The following is a 25734-nucleotide window of genomic DNA, read 5'->3' as shown; positions in this document are numbered from 1 at the left end:
TTATTAGTGATGATTGTAGATATTGAAATACTTAACAATCCCAGAGTTACTTCTTTTATATTATAATGTGTAATGATGTAATTCAGTTTTGAAGGTGTCATATTTGGGCTGGACTCAGTGGCTCATGCCTATAATCTGCACTTTGAGAGGTCCAGGTGAGAGGATTGCTTGAGCCCTGGAATTTGAGAGCAGCCTGGGTAACATAGTGAGACCCAGTCTCTACAAAAGAAAATAAAAATTAAAAAATTAGCCAGGCGTGGTGGCATGCACCTATAGTCCCAGCTGCACGGGAGGCTAAAGTGGAGGATCGCTTGAGCCTGTGAGGTTGAGGTTGCAGTGAGCTGTGATCGGACCACTGCACTTCAGCCTTGGGCAACAGAGCAAGACCCTGTCTCAAAATACATAAATAAATTGAAATTGTGATATTCAAAGATAGCATCAATGAGGAATCATGGTAGAATAAGAAGATAACGGGTCTTGAAATCAGACTTTGGCACAGTTCCTAGCAACTTACTAGCTGTGTGACATTGTGTAAGTTACTTACTCTGAGCTTTGGTTTCCTTCTCTGTAAAATAGAGACGAAGGGTGTGAGGATTTAAGACAACCGATGGAACTAACATAGTGCCTGATACACAGTATAATGCAAATCTTGAGCTGCTTTTACTAATAATTTTGTTATTTCTGTATTCGTATACTCTCACCCTATCCCTCTGGGAATCAGGAATGCAGGGATGTTGGCAAGGTTGATAGTTGGGTTGGTAATTCAGTCTCTGTCCACAGCTGAAAGAAAAGCCTACACTGGCCTACACAGGCACTGAGTCCTTTAGCCTGGATCCATTCATGCTGCCTGCTAGAAGTGCATTATCCATTTCCCTGTCTTCCAAGTCAGAGACATTAAACTACCTGAAAATGTAGTGCTTTGAGGATTTGAAGAGCAATGTTGTTCTACCTTAATTAGCATTGTGTTCTATAAATTGTACCTAGTGATTCAGCAGAACTTCAGGTTTCTCTTTTCCATAAGGTGACAATATACAAAGAACTAGGTACTTGTATATTAATATTCATTAGGAAAATTAAGTGTTCACATTATTGGTAGAGTGCCAAACTAAGTCCAATCAGTACTAGAGGATAAAGAGCAGTTACCAATTGCACTATTCCTGGCTAAGGTATTGATAGTTTTTTGTTATGGTTTTGGAACTGGTTAGTTACTACACACACATTTATCAGACCTGGAGAGGTGTAGTCACGTATTGGGAAAGTGTATTTCATTATTTTAATTTACATTTGAGCATGGGTAACTTTTCTGACTAATTTTGGAAATGATATTAATGATACTTGGGATCTGTTGAACATTGATGTCATCTGTGCACTGAAGGTATGGATGCTTGCCTGATTATCTCTATACAGAAACGTGCCCCTCTCTAAAAATAAGCAGCTAATCTTAAAAGCCAGTTTAGCTAAATGAGGATTCATTTTTTTTTAAGTTGACATTTCTGGTGAATCATTACACAGCCAGATCGTTCTGTGGCTTTTCTGGCCAGATTCCCTACATCCAGGGTAGTACTCCTCAAATTTTGAGTTAGGAGAACCTTTGAAAACAATGAATTTCAGGGGAGTCCTCATGAGTTTGTTTTTGCCCCATATATCATAGTGATGGGAAAGCTGGGTGATAAATGGAAATATTGACTTCTTCCCTTGTGCCTACCTGCAGACCATGCCCCAGGGCTATACAATGTACGGGACACAGATGCCTTTGCAGCAGACATCGCAGCACCAGGCTGGCAGTGTGGTCTTGTCTCCCAGCTATAACTCCAGAGCCTATCCGGCCGCACATTCCAACCCTGTGCTAATGGAAAGACTCAGACAGATTCAGCAGCAGCCGAGTGGCTATGTTCAGCAGCAGGCCTCGCCGTACCTGCAGCCCCTGACTGGCTCTCAGAGGTGATACATGTAGAAATGATGATGGCAATAATGAACAGTCACATTCTTGGGTTTCTTATGCTTCTTATAGGGCATGGTACTTTATCATTGTTTTTATGAGCTTGCGCATTTGAAAATAATTTGCATTCTGTCATCTCAGTTTTAGTAATATCCAGATAGAGGTTCAACATAAAGAATGCTCCATCTTGTTCATTTCATTCAAAACCCTACAGTTTTGACCCATGTCTTCCAAGACATGAGTGTAACAGTCTTTAAATGATACTGTGTTTGATTCAGTGTTCTTTTTTTTCCTCTTCTCTTTTAAAAATTTTCTGAAGATCTCTAACAGAGAAAACTCTTGATTATTGTTAGGAATGCCTTTCTAGAATATGTTGATTGGAGCAATAAAATGTATGATTCCAATACTAATTGTGCATAGTGCACATGAGATTTTTGTTATAACTTAGTTTCTACCTTTTCCACCTCAGAGATGTTTGGCAAAACAGGATTATGATAGACTTTTTTCTGTTCTTGTTTAATTAGATCCCTTAGAGCATATAACTGCACTGTCTGTTATAGTAGCTGCCAACCACCTGTGGCTATTTAAATTTAGACTATTTAAAATTAAAAATTTAGTTCCTCAGTTACACTAGTCACATTTCAAGTGTTCATTGGTAGCCAAATGTGGCCAGCAGGACTAGCTTCAATGGTGTGTGATGTGCACTGTGTTTAGAAGGGCCTGTGTTTAAAAAGGCTTCATGCTCTGCAGTTTCTCTGTGGAAATTCTTACTAAGTTTTGATCAGGGAGTCTTGTGTTTTCATTATGCACTGAGACCCCAAAATTGTGTAGTTTGTCCTTGTGGCCAGTCACTCTCTTATTGGACAGCGCAGAGAGAAAACATTGCAGCCATCGTTGAAAGTTCTGCTGATAGTATTGTCTTACAAGAAGTATCATGTAAAACGTGTCAATCTAGTAGATAGCAGCACAGCTCCCATCTATTATCATCAATGGCTGCATGATGACTCCAAGTAACCGCTCTTTGGAAAGTTTGGCAAGGTTGATAGTAACACATTCGAGAAAATAGATATTTTGGATAATAATTTAGAAAATGTGCATTGTATGTACTATTTTTGTAATAAATAGCAGCATAGCATGGCCCACAAACTTGAACCTCAGAGCCCAAAAGTTCAAATCCCACCTATGCCATTTGCTTTCTACATAGCCTTAATAAGTTACCTCTAGCTCTGTCTTTTCATTTTTAAAGTAGGGATAACAAAACTGCTGACCTTAAAGGGCTCTCTGGTGGGCAGTAAATGAAGTAACACATTTCAGCCCTTTTGTACAGTGCCTGCTTCAAAGTAAATGCTCAATTAATATTCCTTTTTAAACAAAAACTATTAAATGTTTAAAAAGTGATTTATTGCATGACTGCAATTTTACTTTAAGTCATGTGCTTGCTGTCCTTTTTCAAGTGGTCACATCTATTATTTTAACCACTGGGCTTTAGTCTATTTGAATTGTGCAAAGGATTATTGAGCACTGATTGTTTCTTGGGTGGTGTATGTAATGTGCCGGTAGCACTGATTAAAAGTTTGACATTATGCTTGGGCCTGAACCAAGTTGCATTATTCTTTGCCAGACTGAACCATCAGGCTCTACAGCAGAGCCCTCTGGTGGGCGGGGGAATTGATGCTGTGCTGACTTCTGCACATCCAAACCTTCCCTCCGTGCCCCTGCCTCAGGATCCCATGAGACCCAGACAGCCGCAAGTTCGACAGCAGCAGAGACTCCTCCAGGTATGGGGCAGGGAGATGAGGGCAATGCCATCATCCTTCAGACAGTGCAAATATGCAACAGTTAAAAAATGAAAAACACTGTAGACGTCAGTTGCCAAATTCCAAGGAGCCCTGTGTATTTGATGCTAGGTACATTGGTACAATTTAGTTACAACTTGGCAAGAATTTTATTTTCTCCGTGTATCTACCAGGTTATGGGCAGAGGAGTACGTTTTGCAGAACATTCTTCCCATTTCACAAAGATTTGGGAGGGCAGACGGATGCCTTTTATAGAGTTAGCCTCAGCTTACCCAGCCTCTGTTTAAGTAGGAGCCATGCAAATTTTTTTAAAGTTTCATACATGTGAAAACAAAAAACTGAGCCATCCAGATTCCTAGAGCATTCTGCAATCTAAAAACATTTCTATAACACCTCTGGTCTGATAAGCCTCTGAAATGGGAGGAACATAGACTGTTTCAAAGAATATTTCATCTTGTCTCTGTTAGAATCCAGAGAACTGTCATTCACTTATTTGATGTACATTTTAAGTCACTTAGATAAAGGTTTCTTGCCCATGATACATTTTTGTTTTTTCTTGAGATGGAGGCTCCCTCTGTTGCCCGGGCTGGAGTGCAGTGTTGCGATCTCGGCTCACTGCAACCTCCGCCTCCTGGGTTCAAGCGATTCTCCTGCCTCAGCCTCCTGAGTAGCTGGGATTACAGGCGCCTGCCACCACACCCGGCTAATTTTTTTGTGTGTTTTTAGTAGAGACAGGATTTTACCATGTTGGCCAGACTGGTCTCAAACCCCTCACCTCAAGTGATCTGCCCACCTCGGCCTCTCAAAGTGCTGGGATTACAGGCACGAGCCACCACACCCAGCTTCCGTAATACGTTCTTGTTTCTGACTTGCTTATTTAAAAAATATAGGCCATTATGTTGTTTACCTGTGTCATTTGTCTTTAATATTAACAAGCTTGTCCTATGTTATTGGATTGGAGATTTCCTAAGGAGACTGTACAGTGGGCTCTAATCTTATCAGTAGTCCAACTTGAGATACACTCTTACTTTATATACTACTAACAACAGAACACCAAAAATGAGGAGTCTAGTACAGCTGGAGTGCCCAAGGGCTGTACTCTCATCTCAGTATGAGGTCAGTGAGAAGCAAACCTGCCATCCAGAAAAGGGACACAAAGGAGCTTGTCTTATCCTTGAGACTGGATAGAGGGGAGAAACAAATATCTCCCCTGAGCATTTGAACCACAAGCTCAGGTGGATTTGAGTCTGAATTTAGTGTGATCCACACAATTCTGGTTGGTAGTGCCCAGGTAACAGGCAAAAGCCAACACACACTCTGGAACTGGGCTTCCCAATTATAAGATGCCATTAGTAGTAAGATGTAGTAAGATGTCATTAGTTCCATCCCAATTTGTGACCTGTTAAAAATGTAAAAGAAAAAAGTTATATCACAAAATTCATAACACCAATTAGGAGAGTATGGCCTACAGATAGTAATCTCAATCATTGTACAGATGTTGTTTCCAATGGTAAAAGCCCTCTAATCCTGTTTTGTCATGAAAATATTTGTAATACCTATCTCTTAAATGTGTAGAAAGGATTAAATAAGAATATTCAAGTAAACCACTCATTTGATAATTTTATGATTAATGTTATGACTAATATTATTAATATAACTATTAGTACTCACTTTCTTAAATCATTTTTTCTAAGATCTGAGGCTATGTTTCAGAATTTTTTAGGATTGATAATTTATATTTTGCTCTAGTTTAGAATTTCTCATTTCCAAATCACTGAGGAAAGTTACCACATTGTTTGTTTACCTACCAGTTTTAAATCTTGTGTTGGTGTTTTTCAAGGCTGCAAATATGGAAAGCCTTTTCTTATTGAACCATGTGTACTTTTTATCCTAATTAGCATAATATGTCCTTCTGGTGATTTTTTCATCATCAATACATTCTTCCCTGGAGATAAGTGATTTGCTTCTACATCAGGATTATACTTTGTACTTCTTTTTTGGTGACTGGCCACCTCTGTAAAGGAAAAAGTTAATAATGATGAAGTTGCATTAGTTTTTCTTACAAGAGATTCTAGAGGACTAACTGGAGAATCATATTGCAATCATTGTGATTTTGGTCCAACTTGCATTGTTCTTGTTGGGATCATGCTCCCCAGACCTCTGCTAGGATTCCAGATCCATGAGCGTTGTCACTTAATGAGAAATGCCATATGGCAATAACTATTTATTACTTGGCTATAAAGAAGACCAATAATTGAGGGGATAGTATGCAAACCAAGTTAGAAAAGTGCAAAAGATGAAGAAATGTCTAGACTGTCATCATTATCAGGATGAAGTGTTCAGGTGGAGGAAATTTTAAAGGTCATTGAGACAAAACAACTATTAATATTTTTCTCTCCTCTGTGTCCCACCTGGTGGATGTCTGGTCTGTACTTCTTCTGTGACTTGGAAGCATTTCCCAAGAGCTGTGTGTTTGAGCCAACCCTGTTACTGACATGATTTCTGAATTTATGAAGTAAATTATTCCAGAAGGTCTCATGGCACCTAGTCTGCATCTTCCTTTTGGGGAGGAGGGGAGCTATAAGAATTCTGCCAGATATCATAAGGAATGAGCAGATTACTACTGAGCAGTCCCTGTCCAACCTGTAGTGTAAGAAGGGATAAAACATGTGGAAGGACAAATAACATGAAAGGAATTAAAACAGTAAGCAGAAAGGATGGCCCCAGACAGCGCAGCGTGGTATAGACAGCAATACCGACTGCCACAGGAAGAGATCTATGGGGTTGGGGTGGTCCTAGAAGGCTTCATGGATGAGCAGGTTTAGGTCTTGCCCTCAAAAGGATGAATGAGGTTCAGCAAAGTAGAGATGCAGCAGGCAGGTATATATTTTTACTACAACATAAAAAGATAAAAGGTATATGGGGAAAACAGATTCAGCAGTGCTGTTAGCTTCTTTTAAGTGTATAACCTTTTTACCCTCTTTCCAGATGCAGCAGCCCCAGCAGCCCCAGCCCCAGCCGCCTCCCCAGCCCCAGCAGTCCTCGCAGCCGCAGAGTCAGACCCTTGGTCTCCAAGCAATGCAGCCCCAGCAGCCCTTGGTAAGGCCTGGTGTTTTGGAATCAGACATGTGGGTTTCTTCTTTAAAGGCAGATTGCATTCTTCATGTTCATAAGATTGTTAAGAATCAGCATAGCCTAAATATACCCTAGCAATTTTTTCCTAGAACTTTACCAGAATTTTGTTGTCATTGTAGCTGGTATATTTATTTTCATAGGAAGATACAAGTAAATATTTGGGATTCAGTAGGTTATACCATTATTCTTCTTCAATGTTGTTTAGACTACTCCACAGACAAAAATTTTTACATCGAGACGCTTTTTTTCCTAAACAATGTTAAAATGATGATTTACTGTGTATGTTTAAAAGGTTATCTTACTGTACTTATTATTATTATTATTATACTTTAAGTTCTAGGGTGCATGTGCATAACGTGCAGGTTTGTTACATATGTATACTTGTGCCATGTTGGTGTGCTGCACCCATCAACTCGTCATTTACATCAGGTATAACTCCCAATGCAATCCCTCCCCCCTCCCCCCTCCCCATGATAGGCCCCAGTGTGTGATGTTCCCCTTCCCGAGTCCAAGTGATCTCATTGTTCAGTTCCCACCTATGAGTGAGAACATGCGATGTTTGGTTTTCTGTTCTTACTATAATCTCAAAAACCATGGGTGTGCTTTCTAAAATATTATCTATTATCTTCAATAAGAAATTGTTTTTCAGTGAGTTAGCACTTGCTGCAAGAATTTTCATGTAACTCACAGTCGGATAGTTCACTTCTCTAGCTTCATATGGACGTGGTGACAGGCGCCTGTAATCCCAGCTATTTGGGAGGCTGAGGCAGGAGAATTGCTTGAACCTGGGAGGCGGAGGTTGCAGTGAGCTGAGATCGCACCACTGCACTCCAACTTGGGTGACAGAGTGAGATTCTGTCTCAAAAGAAAAAAAAAAAGTTACGTTATGTATAGCCATCAAAGTTTTCTAAACCGTAGTCATTTTCAACAGCATTTACTTTTGTGATGCCATATTCCTGTTTCATTAATTACTTTTTTAAACTGTCATCTTATTCTATTTGCTTAAATAAATGTATTTTTCAAAGAAGCATTTTATCACTACCATCTGTAATTATTATCACTTGCCACATATTGGAAATACCTGTGAAAGTAAATACAAAAAGAATTTAGAAGGGAATCTCCATTCAACTGAGCAATGTGAATTGCATGAATGAGCCCTACCTACGGCGAGCTGGCTTAGCGCACATGTCTCACACTTTGGGAAACACTAGTGTAGACTGCCTTCAGCACAGGATTTTTAAACTGAATGGTTTCACAACTTGTAGAAAAGGCGGAACAACACAGTGTAGCCATAGTACATGAGGAGGGATCAGAATAGAATTAGGTGGTTAAGGAACTGTGTCCAAATCGGACAACTTATTGACCAGAACATGGTCCACTGGAATAGGGCATCCATAGTACATTTAACAAATTCTGCCTGAGCCAGTTTGTTCCGCGCCCCCCACCCCCCAGCCCTTTTTTTTTTCTTTCTTTTCTTTTCTTTTTTTTTTCTTTTGAGACAGAATCTCACTCTGTCACTTAAGCTGGAGCGCAGTGGTGCGATCTCAGGTCCCTGCAACCTCCGCCTCCTAGGTTCAAGCAATTCTCCTTCCTCAGCCTCCCAAATAGCTGGGATTACAGGAACCTGTCACCATGCCCAGCTAATTTTTGTAATTTTAGTAGAGATGGGGTTTCACCATGTTGGCCAGACTGTGGTCTTGAATTCATGACCTCAGGTGATCCATCCTCCCTTGGCCTCCCAAAGTGCTGGGATTACAGGCGTGAGCCACCACGCCCGGCCTCTTCCCCGTTTTTAAGTTAATTCTTTTAATTTTTAAGTTAATTCTTTTTAATTATGGATCTAGTTTTTCCAGCTCTGATTAAAAAAAAAAAATATATATATATATATGTTTGTGACATTTATTGCAGTCTACTTCAGAAAACCTTTTTAAAGTAGAGGTAGTATGTAAAACTGCACTGACTGCCTACTTATCTGATGTGTATCAGCAGGAACTGGCTGACTGTTACTTAGCAAATGTTGTAGAAGGATGCAACACTGTTAGCTGGGTCTAGTGTCCCATACAAGAACAAGATATAACTTTTTATTTTGAAATAATTTCAAACGACAGAAAAGTTGCAAGAATAGTACAAAGAATTTCCCCAAGCCCTTTACCCAGATTTACTAATTCTTAACATTTTGTCACATTTGCTTTATTATTCTTTCACTCTCCCCACCTACCGCCATTTACATGTGCCTCTTTACCCCTAAGTACTTTAGCTTGTTCTTGTTTCCAAAAACAAGGATATTCTCTTCTAAAAACTGGGTATTATTATTAAAATTAGGAAACTGAACATTACTACAATGCTTTATAACCTATAACTCTTTTGCAAATAGACTAATTAATGCTCTTTATTGCATTGATTTTTCCTCCCAGTTCAGGATCATCACATTTTGCATTTAGCTTTCATGTCTTTTTATTCACCTTCATCTAGACCAACTCCAAAGCTGCCTTTTTGTCTTCATGAAGTTGACATTTTTAGGGTGTATAGAATGTTTATTTTGTAGAATGCTACTCAATTAGATTTATCGGTCTAGGTTAATCATGATTAGATTCAGATTATACACTTTTGGCAACAGTGTTAGAAGTGCCATTGTGTCCTTTTCAGTGTATGGCATTAGGATATACATTGTTGGTGATGTTACTTTAATCCTTTTGTGTGTCTTGTATCTGATAGATCTCCCCACTGTGAACTTATTATTTTCCCTTTGTAATTAATAATTTATGTGAATAGTTTGATAAATCTGTCATTAATCATCACATCTTCACATACTACTGTTAGCATCTATTAAATTATTCTTGCCTAAATTCATTTTTAGTATGGCTGTGGAAAAATTGTTTTCTTTTTTTAAGTTTTAATTCTTTTATTTTTAATTATGGATACATAATATTTGTACATATTTATGTGGTACAGGTGAGATTTCAATACAAGCTTTCAATGTGTAATGATCAAATCAGGGTAATTGGGGTACCCATCACCTCAAGCATTTCTCATTTCTTTGCGTTACTTTTTGTTGCTTTGTGCTTCTTTGTATTCCATTTCTACTCTTTTAGTGATTTTGAGACATATAGTAAATTATTATAAACCATTGTTGCCCTGTTATACTACCAAACACTAGTTCTTACTCTGTAATGGGTACAAAATGGTGATTTTCTAACTCTTATGTTTCTGCATTTAGCAGTTGGTATATGTATTAGGGTTCTCTAGAAGGACAGAACTCATGGAATAGATACATATATATATAAAGGGGAATTTGTTAAGTATTAACTCACACGACCACAAGGTCCCACAATAGGCCATCTGCAGGCTGAGGAGCAAGTAGAGCCACTCTGAGTTCCAAAACTGAAGAACGTGGGAGTCCAGTGTTTGAGGGCAGGAAGCATCCAATATGGGAGAAAGATGTAGGCTGGGAGGCTAGGCCGGTCTCTCCTGTTCATGTTTTTCTGCCTGCTTTATATTCACTGGCAGCTGATTAGATGGTGCCCACCAGATTAAGGGTGGGTCTGCCTTCCCCAGCCCAGTGACTCAAATGTTAATCTCCTTGGGCAGTACCCTCAGACACACCCAGGAACAATACTTTGCATCCTTCAATCTAGTCAAGTTGACACTCAGTATTAACCATCACAAGCCCACCCCTTGTCATCTTGAGCCCATACACATCTCCTGAGATCAGACATAATCTTCAAATAAAGATAATAGTAAGGTCATAATTACAGCTAACATAATACAACTGTCCTTCGTACAACCAAAAACGCACTAATTCCTAACCCAAATACTATTATATAAAGTTAACAATACTTAAATGCTGATATGAAGTCAGTAAATCCTGTGTCACATGATAAAGGAAAAGGAAATAAAATTAAGATAGTACAAGTGTACAGCTGCACAAACATGTTTTTAACAAAAGGAGGAAGTGCTCATGACAGTTACAGTCCTCTTTTCTGCCACTGGTCACGTGGTCATAGCCAGTATTGATGACTACCTTCTTCTACTACCCATTCTGTTTTCCCTTTGCCTTCAGCAAGCACCTCAGCCGGTTGTTTTTTTTCCTCCTGGTTGAGTGACCCAAACCTTCATTCCTGAGGGGTCTGGATCATTTGTAGTCCTGTCTGGATTGGGCTGTTGTCGTTTCTCATTAATCTTAATTACAGAGCATGGTAACACTAAGAGACGCCCTTATGGATCTCCTGTATTCCATGAATACTCTTCCTTACCTCCGTTGTGAAGTAGTAGACTGATTTCATCTTGATAGTCTGGGTCAGTCACCTCAGCCAACACTATAACTCCCTTCTTAGCCTGTTTTAGCCAGTTGGCTTAAAGGCAAGAGGAGCCCAAAGTGTCCAGGTGGCAATCTTAACTTCCAGTTTAATGGAATCATTGCATTCCTAGTGGCAGTGTTCCTCCCTCTGAAACTAAGACCTCTAGGCCAGCAGAACGTAATGTTGTGGGAACAGGAAGCAAAAATTTTGCTAGTGGATCACTAGGGGTGATGGTGAGTGGTGCCACTTCCACTTCCACCCCTTGATTCCTGGACTTGTGAATCCTGGCTATGGGAGAAGCAGTACTATATATTGGATGCTGATTCACAGCATACATGGCCTTCTGGAGAACTTTGCCCCAGCCCTGCAAAGTATTGTCACCTAGTTGGCATTGTAATTGTAACTTCAAAAGGCCATTCCATCATTCTATCAATCCAGCTGTATCAGGATGATGGGGAACATGGTAAGACCAGTGAATTCCATGAGCGTGAGCCCACTGCTGCACTTCTTTAGCTATAAAGTCAATGCGTTAGTCAGAGGCAGTGCTGTGTGGAATATCATGATGGTGGATAAGGTGTTCTGGGAGTCCATGGACGGTAGTCTTGGCAGAAGCGTTGCATTCAGGATAGGCAAACCCACATCCAGAGTAAGTGTTTTCCAATGAGGACAAACCTCTGCCATTTCCATGATGGAAGAAGTCCAATATAATCAACCTGCCACCATGTAGCTGGCTGATCATCCTGAGGAATGGTGGCATATCGTGGGCTCAGTATTGGTCTCTGCTGTTGGCAAATTGGGCACTCAGTGGTGGCCGTAGCCAGGTCATCCTTTGTGAGTGGAAGTCCATGTTGCTGAGCCTGTGCGTAACCTCCATCCCTGCCACCGTGGTCACTTTGTTCATGGGCCCATTGGGGAATGACAGGGGTGGCTGGGGAAAGAGGCTGAGTGGTGTCCATAGGATGGGTCATCCTATCCACTTGATTATTAAAATTTTCCTCTGCTGAGGTCATCCATTGGCGAGCACTCACATGGGATACAGATATCTTAACAGTTTTCAACCACTCAGGTTCATCCACATACCTCTTCCCCAAATTTCTTTGTCACCAGTTTTCCAGTCATGCTGCTTCCTGTGCTTTGCTGTGTTTTTTTATTTTGTTTTGTTTGTTTGTTTGTTTGTTTTGGAGACAGAGTGTTGCTCTCTCACCCAGGCTGGAGTGCAGTGGCGCAATCTTGGCTCACTGCAACCTCCACTTCCCGGGTTCCAGCAGTTCTTGTGCCTCAGCCTCCCAAGAAACTGAGATTACAGGCATGCACCATCATCACACTCGGCTAATTTTTTTATTTTTAGTAGAGACGGGGTTTCACTATGTTGGCCAGGCGTCTTGAACTCCTGACCTCAGGTGATCCACCTGCCTGGGCCTCCCAAAGTGCTGAGATTATAGGCGTGAGCCACCATGCCTGGCAAGAAAAATTTTATATTTCCTTTTATCTTTTGGTATTTTTCTTTTTCTTAATAGTTCCACTAAGATACATTATATGTATTATAAATATATTTATTTATATTTTATAAACATCTCCAGCAGATTCAGTTCTTGGTATTAGCCAAAGCTATCTATTCTTTGTTTTTTTCTTTGTTAGAGAAGAGGGTGGTAAGGTAGCTGTTGAAGATAAGTGAACTCTTCCTGTTTTGGGGTTCTGATTCATGCTGTATCAAAGCAGAAGTGGTAATGGTAACACATTGCCACCCATCCCATGACTTGTCCTGCTGCTATCTGATGACATTCACAGTTGAATTCAATAAATGCTTTTTTGTTAGGATAGTGCAGAAGTCATTGCAGTCATGGTATGTGTGGTAGAGACCAGCACGCTGCCAGATGTTATAGAGCATGGTGGTGAAACATCGCTTCCTGCCACTAGAGGACTTAGAATCATAGAAAGTGGCTCAATGGCAGCACTGCCTGTGGAAAGTGGTTTACAGTTGCTGAATTTTTGATAGAAGAGCTGGAAGCATTGTATTAGTTTGCTAGAACTCCCTAACAAAGTACACAAACTGGATGTCTTCAACAACAGAAATGTATTGTCTGTTTTGGAGACCAGAGGCCCAAGATCAAGGTGTCTGCTTGGTTTCCTCTGAGGACTGTGAGAGAGAATCTGTTCCATGCCTCTCCTCCAGCTTTTGGTGGCTTGCTGGGACTCTTTGGCATCGCTCAGCCCATAGAAGCAGCACCCTGAGCTTTGCCTTCACCTTCACAGGCATTCTCACTGTGCATATATGTGTCTACTTTTTATAAGGACACTAGTCCTTATAAATTTCCACTTTTTATAAGCACATCAGTCATATTGGTTTAGATCTCATCCTAATTACCTAATTTCAGCTTGATTACCACTGTAAAGACCCTGTTTCTAAATAAGGTCACATTCCGAGGTACTGGGTGTTAGGACTCCAACATGTCTTTTTTAGGGAACATAATTCAACTGAAATAATAAAAGGTCAGAAGGTGAGAGAAGTTTGGGAAGCCTTGATGGAGGAGGCTGAATGTGGCAGATGTTGAAGGCAGTAGGATTTGATTCATTGCTCTTTTTATTTTTTATTTTGAAATGAAAAGAAAATTGAATGTTAATTTTTTTACAGTTGGAATTCAAGTTTTGTTTAGATTAATGAAAATATATATTTTTTGTTCTTTTGTTGCTGTTGTAAGAGGAACAAAACTAGTTCTTTTTTTTAGCTTTTGCACAAGTCCATTCTATTTTAATGCATTCTAGGAGATCATAAAGGATATATATATATATATTTTGAGACGGAGTCTTCCTGTGTCACCCAGGCTGGAGTGCAGTGGTGTGATCTCGGCTCACTGAAACCTCCGCATCCCCGGTTGAAGCGATTCTCCTGCCTCAGCCTCCCGAGTAGCTGGGATTATAGGTGCCTACCACCATGCCCAGCTTTTTTTTTTTATACTTTAAATTCTGGGGTACATGTGCAGAATGGATTCATTGCTTTTTGACTATTTTGTTCATCTCTTTGCTCATTGATGGCATCAGCTGGGATGTGTGGGACAATGATCATCCCTTGGTTTTGGCTGTAAAAAATCACTTTAAAAGCTTATTAAGAAGTTAACAACTTGTAAAAAGTGACTCAGGACAGAAATGAGTGCTTCTTTAAAACATGTCACCAGAAAACAGAGTTTTTCTGTGAAAAGAGCAAGAAGGATTAAGAAAAGCCTATGTTTACAAATTAAATCTGGCCTGGACTTAATATCAATGCCTGCATTGTCATTTACTTACTTAAGTTGCTTGTATTCTGTGAAGGAAAAACATCTGGAAATAAAGACATGGTGCCCTTGCTGGGAAAATATATTTGGCATGTCTGATTTTGGCCTAAATTATAGTTCTTGACTAGAAAAATATTTTTAATGCTTATGTGTTGTTATGATTAACTCTTTTTTTTTTTTTTTTTTTTTTTTTTTTTTTTTTTTTTTGAGGCGGAGTTTCGCTCTGTCGCCCAGGCTGGAGTGCAGTGGCCAGATCTCAGCTCACTGCAAGCTCCGCCTCCCGGGTTCACGCCATTCTCCTGCCTCAGCCTCCCGAGTAGCTGGGACTACAGGCGCCTGCCACCTCGCCCGGCTAGATTTTTGTATTTTTTAGTAGAGACGGGGTTTCACCGGGTTAGCCAGGATGGTCTTGATCTCCTGACCTCGTGATCCGCCCGTCTCGGCCTCCCAAAGTGCTGGGATTACAGGCTTGAGCCACCGCGTCCGGCCTATGATTAACTCTTAACTAAATATGTTGACAGACCATGATATTTTCTTTAAAACTCCTTCCGGTGTTAAGAAAATAATGTCGACACCATCCTACTGCATCATTTCCTTTCATCTTAAACTCAAGTTGTCTTAGTTTGGTGACTTAAAAAAATATGCTAACAGAAGGCTTTAAATAGTTGGCTTTTCACATCGCCCGATCCTTGTGTCCGTTTCATATTATATTGAATATTTGCCTTTTAAAAATATGGGTAATGGTAGCAATCGTTACTTAATTATATTAAATTTTAGTCAGTGATCACTTGTGAAATTGTCCTTTACTCTTCCTCAAGAAATTCATTTGTTCCATTCAGAGAAGTTGAGATATTTTTTCAGACTGCCTCTGGAATTAGGAAGTAGCATGTACAGATAAATAGGATTCTCCTTTTGAAGTGGAAGAAATTAGGTCCAGAGAACATTGAGCAACGTTGCCTTCCTTTGCATGAATTTGGAATTTTTTTTTTTCTTTTGGAAGGAAAAGAAGAAGTAATATTTATAGAAAGAGATTGGGGAAGAAATATCAGATTTCTGGTAACTGCATAGCCAATATATTTGATATAGTACTTTTTTCTTACTAAACTGTGTACAGATTTAAAAAGATGACTCTGCCGGACACGGTGGCTCACGCCTGTAATCCCAGCACTTTGGGAGACCGAGGCGGGTAGATCACGAGATCAGGAGATAGAGACCATCCTGGCTAACACAGTGAAACTCCGTCTCTACTAAAAATACAAAAAATTAGCCGGGCGTGATGGTGGGCGCCTGTAGTTGCAGCTACTCGGGAGGCTGAGGCGAGAATGGCGTGAACCCGGGAGGCGGAGCTTACAGTGAGCCGAGATCCTGCCACTGCACTGTAACCTGAGCGACAGAGCAAAACTCTGCCTGAAAATAAAAAAAGATGACTCTATGCAAGTTACTAGTTACCTTGAAAATAAACACACAACAAATTCTGAAACACATCAGCTGCTAGTGAGAGTGTGCTGCCCTGTGAGGGTGGAGATGTGGCTGAGTGCATGCACAAGTTTTTCCCAGGTGCTCGGTGGAGGCCCCCTATACATTGTTGTTCCTCCGCTGCCGCTTGTACTGATGGACGACCATGCTTCATTCATTGGAGGAATCTGTGGACTCCCTCAGTTGGTAGTACAGTTTTAAAATAAATGTTGCCTTGCTGCTTTGTTCTTTTGCTAACAAATGGAGTGGTCACAACAAAAACCTCGTAACTGTCATAAGGAAAGGGATGTATTTGACTCAGTTTGGTGCCCTTGGAACCCAGAAGATTGCCTGGATTTTGATAAATATTTGTTGAATGACTCATTTGTTGGATATCAAAGCAATGAAAAAAACCTTTGTTAAAATCACACATTATCCATAAGAAAGGAAAAACAATTCAGGAGGCAAGGTGTCCAGACCATCTGAGCATCAGCAGGTCCATCACTGCATCAGTCCTGTGGCTGATCTTGTCAGTATATGCTTCTGCTGATGGGGCAAGCTCAAGTTTTGAGACAAAAAATATTTAAATGATGTTTATTTAAATAGAAATTACTAATTAGCAGCACATTTTTGCCTATGCTGTGATTGAGCAGAAGTAAATGTTATTGAATAAAAGTAAAAATACATCAAAATACATTTTCAGAATTTTAATTTTAATTTATTTTAGAGACAGAGTCTCACTCTGTCAGCCAGGCTGGGGTGCAGTGGTGTGATCATGGCTCATTACAGCCTCAAACTCTTAGGCTCAAGTGATCCTTCCACCTCAGCCTTCCGAGTACCTGGGAACTACAGTAAATACATTTTGTTTTTGTTTTTTGTGTTTTTTTTTTTTAAATTGAGCAAACAATGGTATTTCCTGGAGAGTGGGTATGCCATGTTGATTAGTTACACCTGACGGTATTAAGCTGGCTATTTGGTCTTGTGGTTACAGCAGGAGCATGGCACGGCTTCTGCCTCTGAGAAATAAAAATCCAGAATCCTAGAGAGAGAAGCAATCATCATGTTAAACCGTATGTTTGCTAATAGAGGCATTTACACGGTACTAAGGGTACAAAAGCAGTGATTCACTCTTTAAATGCATGAGGGAATGGATGGTAACTTCAGCTGATCTTTGAAGGATGAGTAGATTTATGGGAAGAGTAGAGTGGAACGAAGTGGGGAGGAAGAAGGGATGAACATCTGCAAAGGCACAGAGGGGAGAGATCATCTCCTGTATGGATATGGGCCAAAAGAATCTTTTCCACTTCATTTCTCACATTTGAACAGGGAATGCAAAACATACATAGATTATGATTTGGGGGACCTCTAGTTACACCTCACTGAACCTATTTATTGACCTATTTTGGTAAATTAAAAATTCAACTCCCACCGCAGTGATGATTCCAAAATCTCACCAAGCACATGAACCATCTGGGGGAGCCATTTTGAAATTCAGATTTCTAGCACATTAGCTACAGAAATTCTAATTCAGGAAGCCTAGAAAGGAGTCCCAGGAGGATAATCCTGTAAATTTCCCCCAGTGATTTTGTGCTTCCTCAGCCACATACAGGGTTCAGTTCTTCACAGGAGGGGTTCAGTTTGAATTGAAATGCTCAGTGGTGAGGCTTCTGTGGGGTGTTGGAGGCAGCCCTCGTCTCCTGGTGGCAGGTGCTCCAGAGCCCAGAGAAATTGCATCTGGGGCCTATTGCCTGTGTGCATGTACAGGTGAAAGCAAGTTAAAATTCATATTCAGAGGCCTTAAGAGGAAGCAGATGTGGTGAAACACTGTAAGAAGATTGTAGACATAGACCATGTATTTCTGGTCAGTTTAAGGAAGTTGGTCAAATTTCTTGGCCTCAGAATCCCTTCATGTTCAAAAATTATTGCAGACCCAAAGAGCTTTTGTGTATCAATATTTACCATGTTAGAAATCAAAAATATTGTTAATACCAAATATTGTTATGTTTAGTACCTAAAGACAAACTCATGTTACTGAAAGAAGCATGCTTTTATGAAAAATAGGCATATGTTTCAAAATGAAGTTATATAAGAATGACATGGTTTTACTTTTTTTTTTTGAGACAGGGTCTTTCTTTGTTACCCAGGCTGGAATGCAGTGGTATAATCACGGCTCACTGCAGACTTGACCTCCTGGGTTCAAGTGATCCTCCCACATCAGCCTCCCAAGTAGCTGGAACTACAGGCATGCACCACCATGCCTGGCTAATTTTCATAATTTTTTGTAGAGATGGCGATTTGCCATGTTGCCCAGGCTGGTCTCTAACTCCGAGGCTCAAGCTGTCTGCTCTCCTTGGCCTCTCAGAGTGCTGGGATTACAGGTGTGACTCACTGTGCCTGGCCTGTTTTACATTTTTGAAAATTTCTTCAATGTCTAGTTTAATAGAGACCATTTGATTTGTTGTAATAGCACATGTTATGTAGGCTCTGGAAAGCTGTAATGTATGTGCATCAGAAAATAAGTGAAAAAAGCAGATAATGTCTTAGTATTATTTTGAAAATGGTTTTGAGCTTGCAGGTAACCTGATAGAGTCTTGGGGACCTCTCCCAGGAATCCCTGGATCACAATTCGAGGCCCTCTGACTATGTACTGCCTCTTAAGCCACCCTCAGACCACCTTGCACTCCCCAACACACACACGTGCACACGTGTACACATTACTGCCGAGGCTCTGCAAAATGTAGTATCTGAGGCGACCACACAGTATTTTCTTCTGTGAAATACTCTATTTGAAGTAGGCTTTAAATGAACATAAAGAAGGCAGCTATATGTTTGTTGAAAGAATAAATGTTGACTGTTTATACACCATGTACCCCAATATGCTATTCAATCAGCTTAGACATCTTTATAGACAGCCTTTTAGAATCTGTAATTATTTCCAAATAAGTTAATATTTGGAAGTTGATATTTTCAATCATGGATAGCCTTGAGGGGAATGTAGTGTTTGGTCAGAGGGTCCAAAGTTTCATTTAGACAGGAGGAATGAGTTTTGTTGATCTAATGCATAGCAAGGTAACTATAGTTAATAATGTATACTCCAGAATTGCTAAAAGTAGATTTTAAATGTGTTTACCACAGTGAAATAAGTCTGTAAGATGATAGATGTATAGATATGGAACATTTTCTGGGGGCAGCAGTCTTAACCAGTCAGAAGTGAACAGGAAAATTTGACATGAACTCATTGGTGGCAAAAGCTGACCTGAATAGACATGAGGCTCTTTTCATTTATCCTATCTGATATAATCATGTGCTTGCTACAGAAATGTAATATGCTTGATTATGGAGTGCTGTCCTACATTTTGCCTGGTCTGCATATTAGGAATGTTTCTTAGTAAACTGCTTATGTTCAGATTCCAAAGCACATATCTGTCTTAGGACTTTGGATAAGAGATTGAGGACAGTTACAGCTGAGTCAGCATTAAATAAGCTAATAGACACATAGAATGTCTGGAACAGTACCTGATAGTACAATATAAGGTTTTGTTAAATAAATAAGGTAGTTTCCCCAAGTAAGCATAAAAACTACTGAATAGAAAAGAATACTTACTTTACTAAGATTTCCATATAAATGAAAGATTTTTATTTTTTACTCTTGATTTGGGCAATGGAATAAAATGGCAAGCTGCTGCTTCTCTAATTTGTATTGGGGAAAATAGTAACATTGGTGGAGGAAATAGTTCATTAGTTTTATGGATCTTTCTTGTTATTAGGAAAGTTGTGGGAATTGAAGGCTCTTAGAATTAGTCATTCCATCAGTTGCTACTGAGTACCTGCTGTGTGCCTGGCAGGGCTGGATACTACAGATACATCAGTAGATAGGCCAAGCCCTTGTCCTTCAGTCACTCACTGTCTGGTGGGAGAGAAACAGTTGAACCAGCTGTCATGCCAAATATTCAGTTTTAAAAGTATCAACTTGGTAATGCCCTCTAAATAGAGGATAAGATAGGATTGCCAGATAAAATACATGGCTCCCAGTTAAATTTGAGTTTCAAGTAAACAACGAATAACATGTCAGTGTATATCCCAAGTACTGCATGGAATATACCTACACCAAATGTAGTATTTATCATGTGCAATATTTGGGACATGCTTGGAACTAAAACGTTGTTTATTTGAAATTCACATTTAACTGGACATGCTGTATTTTTTATTTGCTAAATCTGGCAACTGTACTTATAATCCTGGGCTATTCTTGGCAAGCTCTGAGGAGGAAATAGATGTTGTACTTGCGTTAGGTAACTGAGGAGTCTTTTTCAAAAGACGAATTACAAAGGTATGGAAAACCAGCCGTGGGTGATGGCGCACTCACTGACTGCCCCTAATCCCAGTGGGACAAGAAGGGGAGAGAGGTGGGGAGGGTACCTGACCGGAGCTGCAACCTTCCTGGAGTGGGGCGCGTCCAGCCAGCAGAGATTCTCATGGAGGAAAATTGGCAAAAACAAAACTTCCCTCTGCTCCCTCCCAGCCTCACTGTGCTCCTGTGCTCCAGTCTCCTGGGAGCACCCCCTCCCCACCGAGACGTCAGAGGGCAGAGGGGCCAGCCTTGTTGATGCTCTCCACACAGGCAGCCTGGTGAGCACACGGAGGGTGGGCACATGGGAAACAGCCAGCACAGTGCTGATGTATGTGCCTGTGTCAGAACGCCTCCTTTATGACAGTGACAGACAGGAGGAGAGAAGGGAAAGAAAGAAAAGGGAGAAAACGATAGTCTGAAATTTGAAGATTAAAATAAAAAGGTAAATTGGCACTACCAGTGATTCTAACCAAAAGTAATTTTGCTTCTAGTAGATGCTGATTTTTTTCCCCTTTGGAATAACCACAATTTCTTGCATGAACTTAGTGGATAGAATCAGGGCATGTGGCCGCCTATATTATGCCTCTAACCTGATTCTTGCTACAGAGCCTGTATTTGCATGGCCCTGGGAATTAGCACTTTCTTAAAGTTAGTGCCTCACTCATCCTGCCCAGGCCTTGGCTCTGAGGGTAGGATTAGCGAACCTTCATCCTCCATCACATGGGGAGGGTATAGTCCCAAATGAGCCCCAGTCCTAGGGCACCACTCTGCCTCACCAGATTCTTTTCTCCCATTCGTGCAAGGCACAGCCTGTAGTCCTTGAACAAATCTTCCAACCAGAGAGCTTTCATTTAGCCAATATTGATATCGTGATCCTCATGAGCTAGCTGGTAAAGGGTGAGATGACCAGGATCTTTGAACTGCTGAGCTACGTCTGTAGTGTGGAGTTCTTCATTGGGGCTCTTCAAATAAATGCCAACTAATAACCTGGAGTATGGGTTCCTGAATAGATGGGGTACTTCTGATGCTAACCAGAGGTACAACAAGGTGTAGGTGAAAATTAATCCACACACACTGGTCATGGCCCTTTTTTCGTGAAGTGTTGAGAAGTACCTTACAGACTGGCCCTACAAGTTAGTCTCTGTTCTTGTCTGTGATTGGCACCATGGAATGATTTCTGTCCTTTCTCCTGTCGCCATTACAGTTTCCCAGGCAAGGCTTGCAGCAGACCCAGCAGCAGCAGCAGACGGCCGCCTTGGTGCGGCAGCTCCAGAAGCAGCTTTCCAGTAAGTACCCCTGTGTGTCATGGAACAGACAGCTCCTGGAAAATTAAAAATAAGCCAGCAAAACAAAGTGGCGGCTCTCCCAAGATGGTACCATCTTCCTCAGTACAGTGTTCATGGTATTTGGTTTAGCCCAAGGTATTTTCATTCTGTCTTGGTTTGGTTTTGGCTTGAATGCTTCCTTTCCTGGGAAAACCCCAATTTTTATCAAATTCAGTGAAGATACTTTCTTTTTGCTTCCACCAGAACCTAGAAATGTTTCTTCTCATTGCGGAGACTCCTGTGGAATCAAAGGTGTCCTTTGTTTAAAGCTGGAGAGTTCAGGGAGCATCAGCTAATGCCCTTAATTATACAGATGAATAAAGTTAGCTGGTCTCCCAAAGATCTTCAGACACAGGGAGGCCAGCACTGAAGTGTCAGACTGTGAATATTCTTACCACTGCACCCTCCTGCCCTTCTGATAGTGACTCCTCAGTCAAACCCTGTAACATCATAGACAGCATGGTGAGGCAGTGTTTTCTCCCTAGTAATCTTGCCTGTAGTGCTGGTGTGGTGTTTTTGTTTGTTTGTTTGTTTTTTAATATGCTGCCTTTCTAGAGAATATACCAATAGCCCATTTCATCATAGCTCATCTCAGTGCCAGCAGTGTGCTTCCATGAATTGAATCACCCCTGTGTTGGTGTCATAGGACAGGAAATCCTTTTAGAAATGGGAGCAAGCTTCCTGTGATGCAAAGAATATTGGCGTGGAAGTCAGGAGACGTAAATTTTGATGCCAGCTTGGCCGCCATTATCTGGGTCACGTAGTTTTTCCATCTGTGCAATGAGTGAGACTAGCAGTTTCCTCTTGGTCTTGGATTATGTGCTTGTGAGGTACCAGAGTGAAGAGCAGTTTGTGGTGAAGGCAGTGGTGCAGGTCTGGTAGCCTGCTGATACTGTAAGGAAACAGGTCATGTAATTACTGAGGGGCAGCTTGGTTTCTGACAGAGGGATGTCCCTTTTACACCTCAGTGTAAAAGGGGTGTAAAAGGGTATGCACTCTACCAGCGCATACCCAATATTTTTTTTCCTCTTTTTCTTTAAAAAGATTTTCCTCTTATGGTCTCATTTAATGTCAATTAAATCAAGTACATCTTCATTTCTAGCTACTGTTTGCTGTTTAATAGATGTGGTTTATTAAAAGACATTTGTAATTAAAATCTCATTATGTTTCACTAATTCCAGAATCCTTATTCTTATAGAAAATATAATCTTAAGGCAGATTTTTTCTTCTAGTGTTTAGAAATAGGTACCTAGGATTTTTATAAAGTGGCACCTGTTTGGGGGAAGATATCTACTCTTACTTCCTGTCTACCAGAGCTCAGCTTTTTGTTAAAGCCATCATTTATGGAGTACTTTCTAGGAGCCAGGCACTGGGACTTTCCATGTATTGATTTACTTTAACCCACCCTGTGAGATTACATATTACTGTTCCCACATTACAGATGAGGAAACAACTGAAGAACAGGGACATTGACTAATTTACCCAAGGTTTTTCAGCTAATAGAGCTGAGACTTGAACTCAGAAGCACTCCTTCCAGAGCCCACCTCGTAACCACGGTACATACTCGGCTGCCTGATACGCAGTTACGCCAGACTTCCTTGTTGAAGAGTGGTGACTAGGCTGAGCTGTTCACCACACAACTCCAGAGGGCTGCTTTGAGAGCGTGGCCCATGTGAATGGGGCCCCCATTGAATACTCCAGAGTTAAACAAGCAGTAGCTGTTTCTAAGCCTGTGTCATTTTTTGGTATCTACTGACCATTCCTTGTTTCTGTGTGCATGTGCAGGCATGCATGTCTACATGGGCACATGCTTGAGTCATCACACATGCACACTTTTGCACCTGCCTATACTCTTGCACAGTTCTGATGTACATATCTTATGGCCATTTGCAGAAAACTGCCCAGTTCCAATCTAATGTTCTCTTACCAATTATGTGTTAAAGCAGAATTGCTGACTTTTATAAGCATTTTGAGAACTTTCAATGTTTTATGAAACTTTTACTGTACTCCTTTTGAAAGTTAATACCAAGTAGTCTAGTTCAGAGGGAGTTACTTTGGATGGGCCAGTAAACTAAAACCTGTGGCGTTGCATTGGCAAGTGTGGACTGTGAGCTAAAGTTGGCCTCTCTGTGGGGTGGTACTTGAATCCCACCACAAGGGTTTTTCAGGACAAGGATGGTACTCTCTGGCCACTCTGTTTCCCTGTACCTGCGGCTGGTACTGAGAGCAGTGACAAGAGGGTAGCAGCTATCTGGCCAATAGTTTTGTATCTAAGTTTGGTTGAATTTATTTTTCTCCTTAGGCAACCAGCCACAGCAAGGAGTGACTCCGTATGGGCATCCTTCACACTTCTGAATCTGCAAGAGGAGAAGACATGACGTTTTATGTTTGCACTGAAAAACAGAAAATCAAATTTAATGCATTAGTCATCTTAAAAATGTCCCTTTGTTTTATCATTTCTTTGACATTTTACTATATTGTATGCTACGTCTCACACACATACACACAAAAAAAGGTGTTTAAACAAAAATCCAAGGAGAAGTTGTGGTTTGATTTTGTTGAACTCACCTTTAAAGTAGGTTTACAAATGTGAATCATGCAGGCAGGCCTACTCCCGGAAGAGTGTGCTAGCAGACCTTTTGAAATTGGTGCTTTTTTTGAATCTCACATTTCTAGAAAGAATGGATTATGATGGACTTAAAGTATTTATGTATTTCATTCATTAATGATGAAGTTTTTTTTTTTTTTTTTAATTTTATTTTCCAAACTCTGCTGGACCAAACTACTGATTTGAAAGGAATGTCAGATCTTGACAGAAACGTGACCCATTTATTCTGCATTCACCTGTGATGGTGAAATGGACATTTATTTGCATTGCTCTAATTTGAAATGTTTGTAATCTCATAAGCACTTTATAAACTTTGTTCTTATTTATGTAGGACTTTTCTTTGCTTTTGTTGTGGTCAAAAGGTGCTGAAACAGATTGTTGCTTAGTACTTAAACTTCTTAAACTGAGAACCTAAACCAAGGTTCCTGTGAGAGCCGCCCTAAGATGTGCGGAAACCTGTTAGAAGTAGCTGTACTTAAATTTGTTTTGAGGCAAGATCATTGACGAGAGTCATTGTGAAGGTACAACATGTACATCCTAAAGGCCTGAAAGAACTGCAGTGGAATCGTCCAACTATTTGTTGCCAGTTTTGGTTCTCCTGAACCTTATGCCACCTTAAGGGGAAAACCCTAGCAACTGGCTTGAGATTCCAGTGCTCACACTTGACATGTTTCCAGAGAATCTGGCCCCAAAGTCCAGAAGGCTCTGGTTTTCATACAAGGTGTATTTGCTGTTTATTTTGTATGGTAAGTATTTGCTATTTTGAATTTAATTATTACTGTCAGTGTCAGTCTTGGTTGTGTATTGCATATACTGTATTTATAAATTGGTGCAAAAAGCACAAGTAAATTATACATCAAATTTATTATAAAGAAATAGTAACTATTTTAACTTTGTTCAAGTATGTGGTAATTTGCTCCTATTAGAGTAAAAAAGAAACCAGTAAATTATCAGTTTGTGTAACTTAAGAGTATTCCATATAATATTTTTTTAGATTTAGATGCATAAAATTTTGAATGTGAAAATTGCAGGGCATTTTAAAACATATGTGGGGGATATTTTCCCATGTTCTCTGTTATTTCATTTTCTTTTGCCATATGATTTTACATATAATATAGTCAAGCATACTGTGAATAGACTTGTCTATAATGAGCAGACCATGTAAATCTACTTTTTTAAAATCTAGCTAGTACAACTTTAGTAGACATTTTCTTTTGCAAATAATTTATATCTTCCTAGGTGAGTTACTCATTGCAAAGTTTGACTCATGCAAATGACCTCAAATACATGTCAGCTTACTTTGCTGTGGCAACATCCATGTGAACTGCTTTGTACACTGTGAAATTATTTCACTCCAGCCTGCCCATTTTGTGTTTACTCTGGGCTGGAAAAGACTTTGCCAAAACATTAAAAACCATTCTTTTCACTAAATTAACAGTCTATCTGCTTTCAGAAGATGTATCTGTACACATTTTTGCTGGTTTTGTATATCAGATTTTTTCCTCTCAAGAATCATACTTAGATAAGCTTATGAAGTTGTTTTATTCAAAGTAATATA

General features: G+C 40.2%; 1 protein-coding gene across 6 annotated transcripts in view; it reads left to right on the top strand.

Moving 5' to 3' along the window:
• Window positions 1-25555, top strand: part of MED12L (mediator complex subunit 12L) — a 341749-nt gene extending 316194 nt beyond the window's left edge. For all 6 annotated transcript variants that reach the window (XM_073023510.1, XM_073023514.1, XM_073023511.1 and 3 more), the window contains 5 exons: window positions 1712-1941; window positions 3561-3717; window positions 6724-6834; window positions 21448-21529; window positions 23871-25555. In XM_073023510.1, the coding sequence (XP_072879611.1) occupies window positions 1712-1941; window positions 3561-3717; window positions 6724-6834; window positions 21448-21529; window positions 23871-23923 (633 nt within the window). In that variant the 3' untranslated portion in view covers window positions 23924-25555. The remainder of the gene's footprint in view (window positions 1-1711; window positions 1942-3560; window positions 3718-6723; window positions 6835-21447; window positions 21530-23870) is intronic.
• Window positions 25556-25734: the final 179 nt, after the last annotated feature.

Source organism: Chlorocebus sabaeus, chromosome 15, assembly GCF_047675955.1.
Source record: "Chlorocebus sabaeus isolate Y175 chromosome 15, mChlSab1.0.hap1, whole genome shotgun sequence".
Lineage (NCBI taxonomy): Eukaryota > Metazoa > Chordata > Mammalia > Primates > Cercopithecidae > Chlorocebus > Chlorocebus sabaeus.
This window is presented reverse-complemented; position numbering and strand designations above follow the sequence as displayed.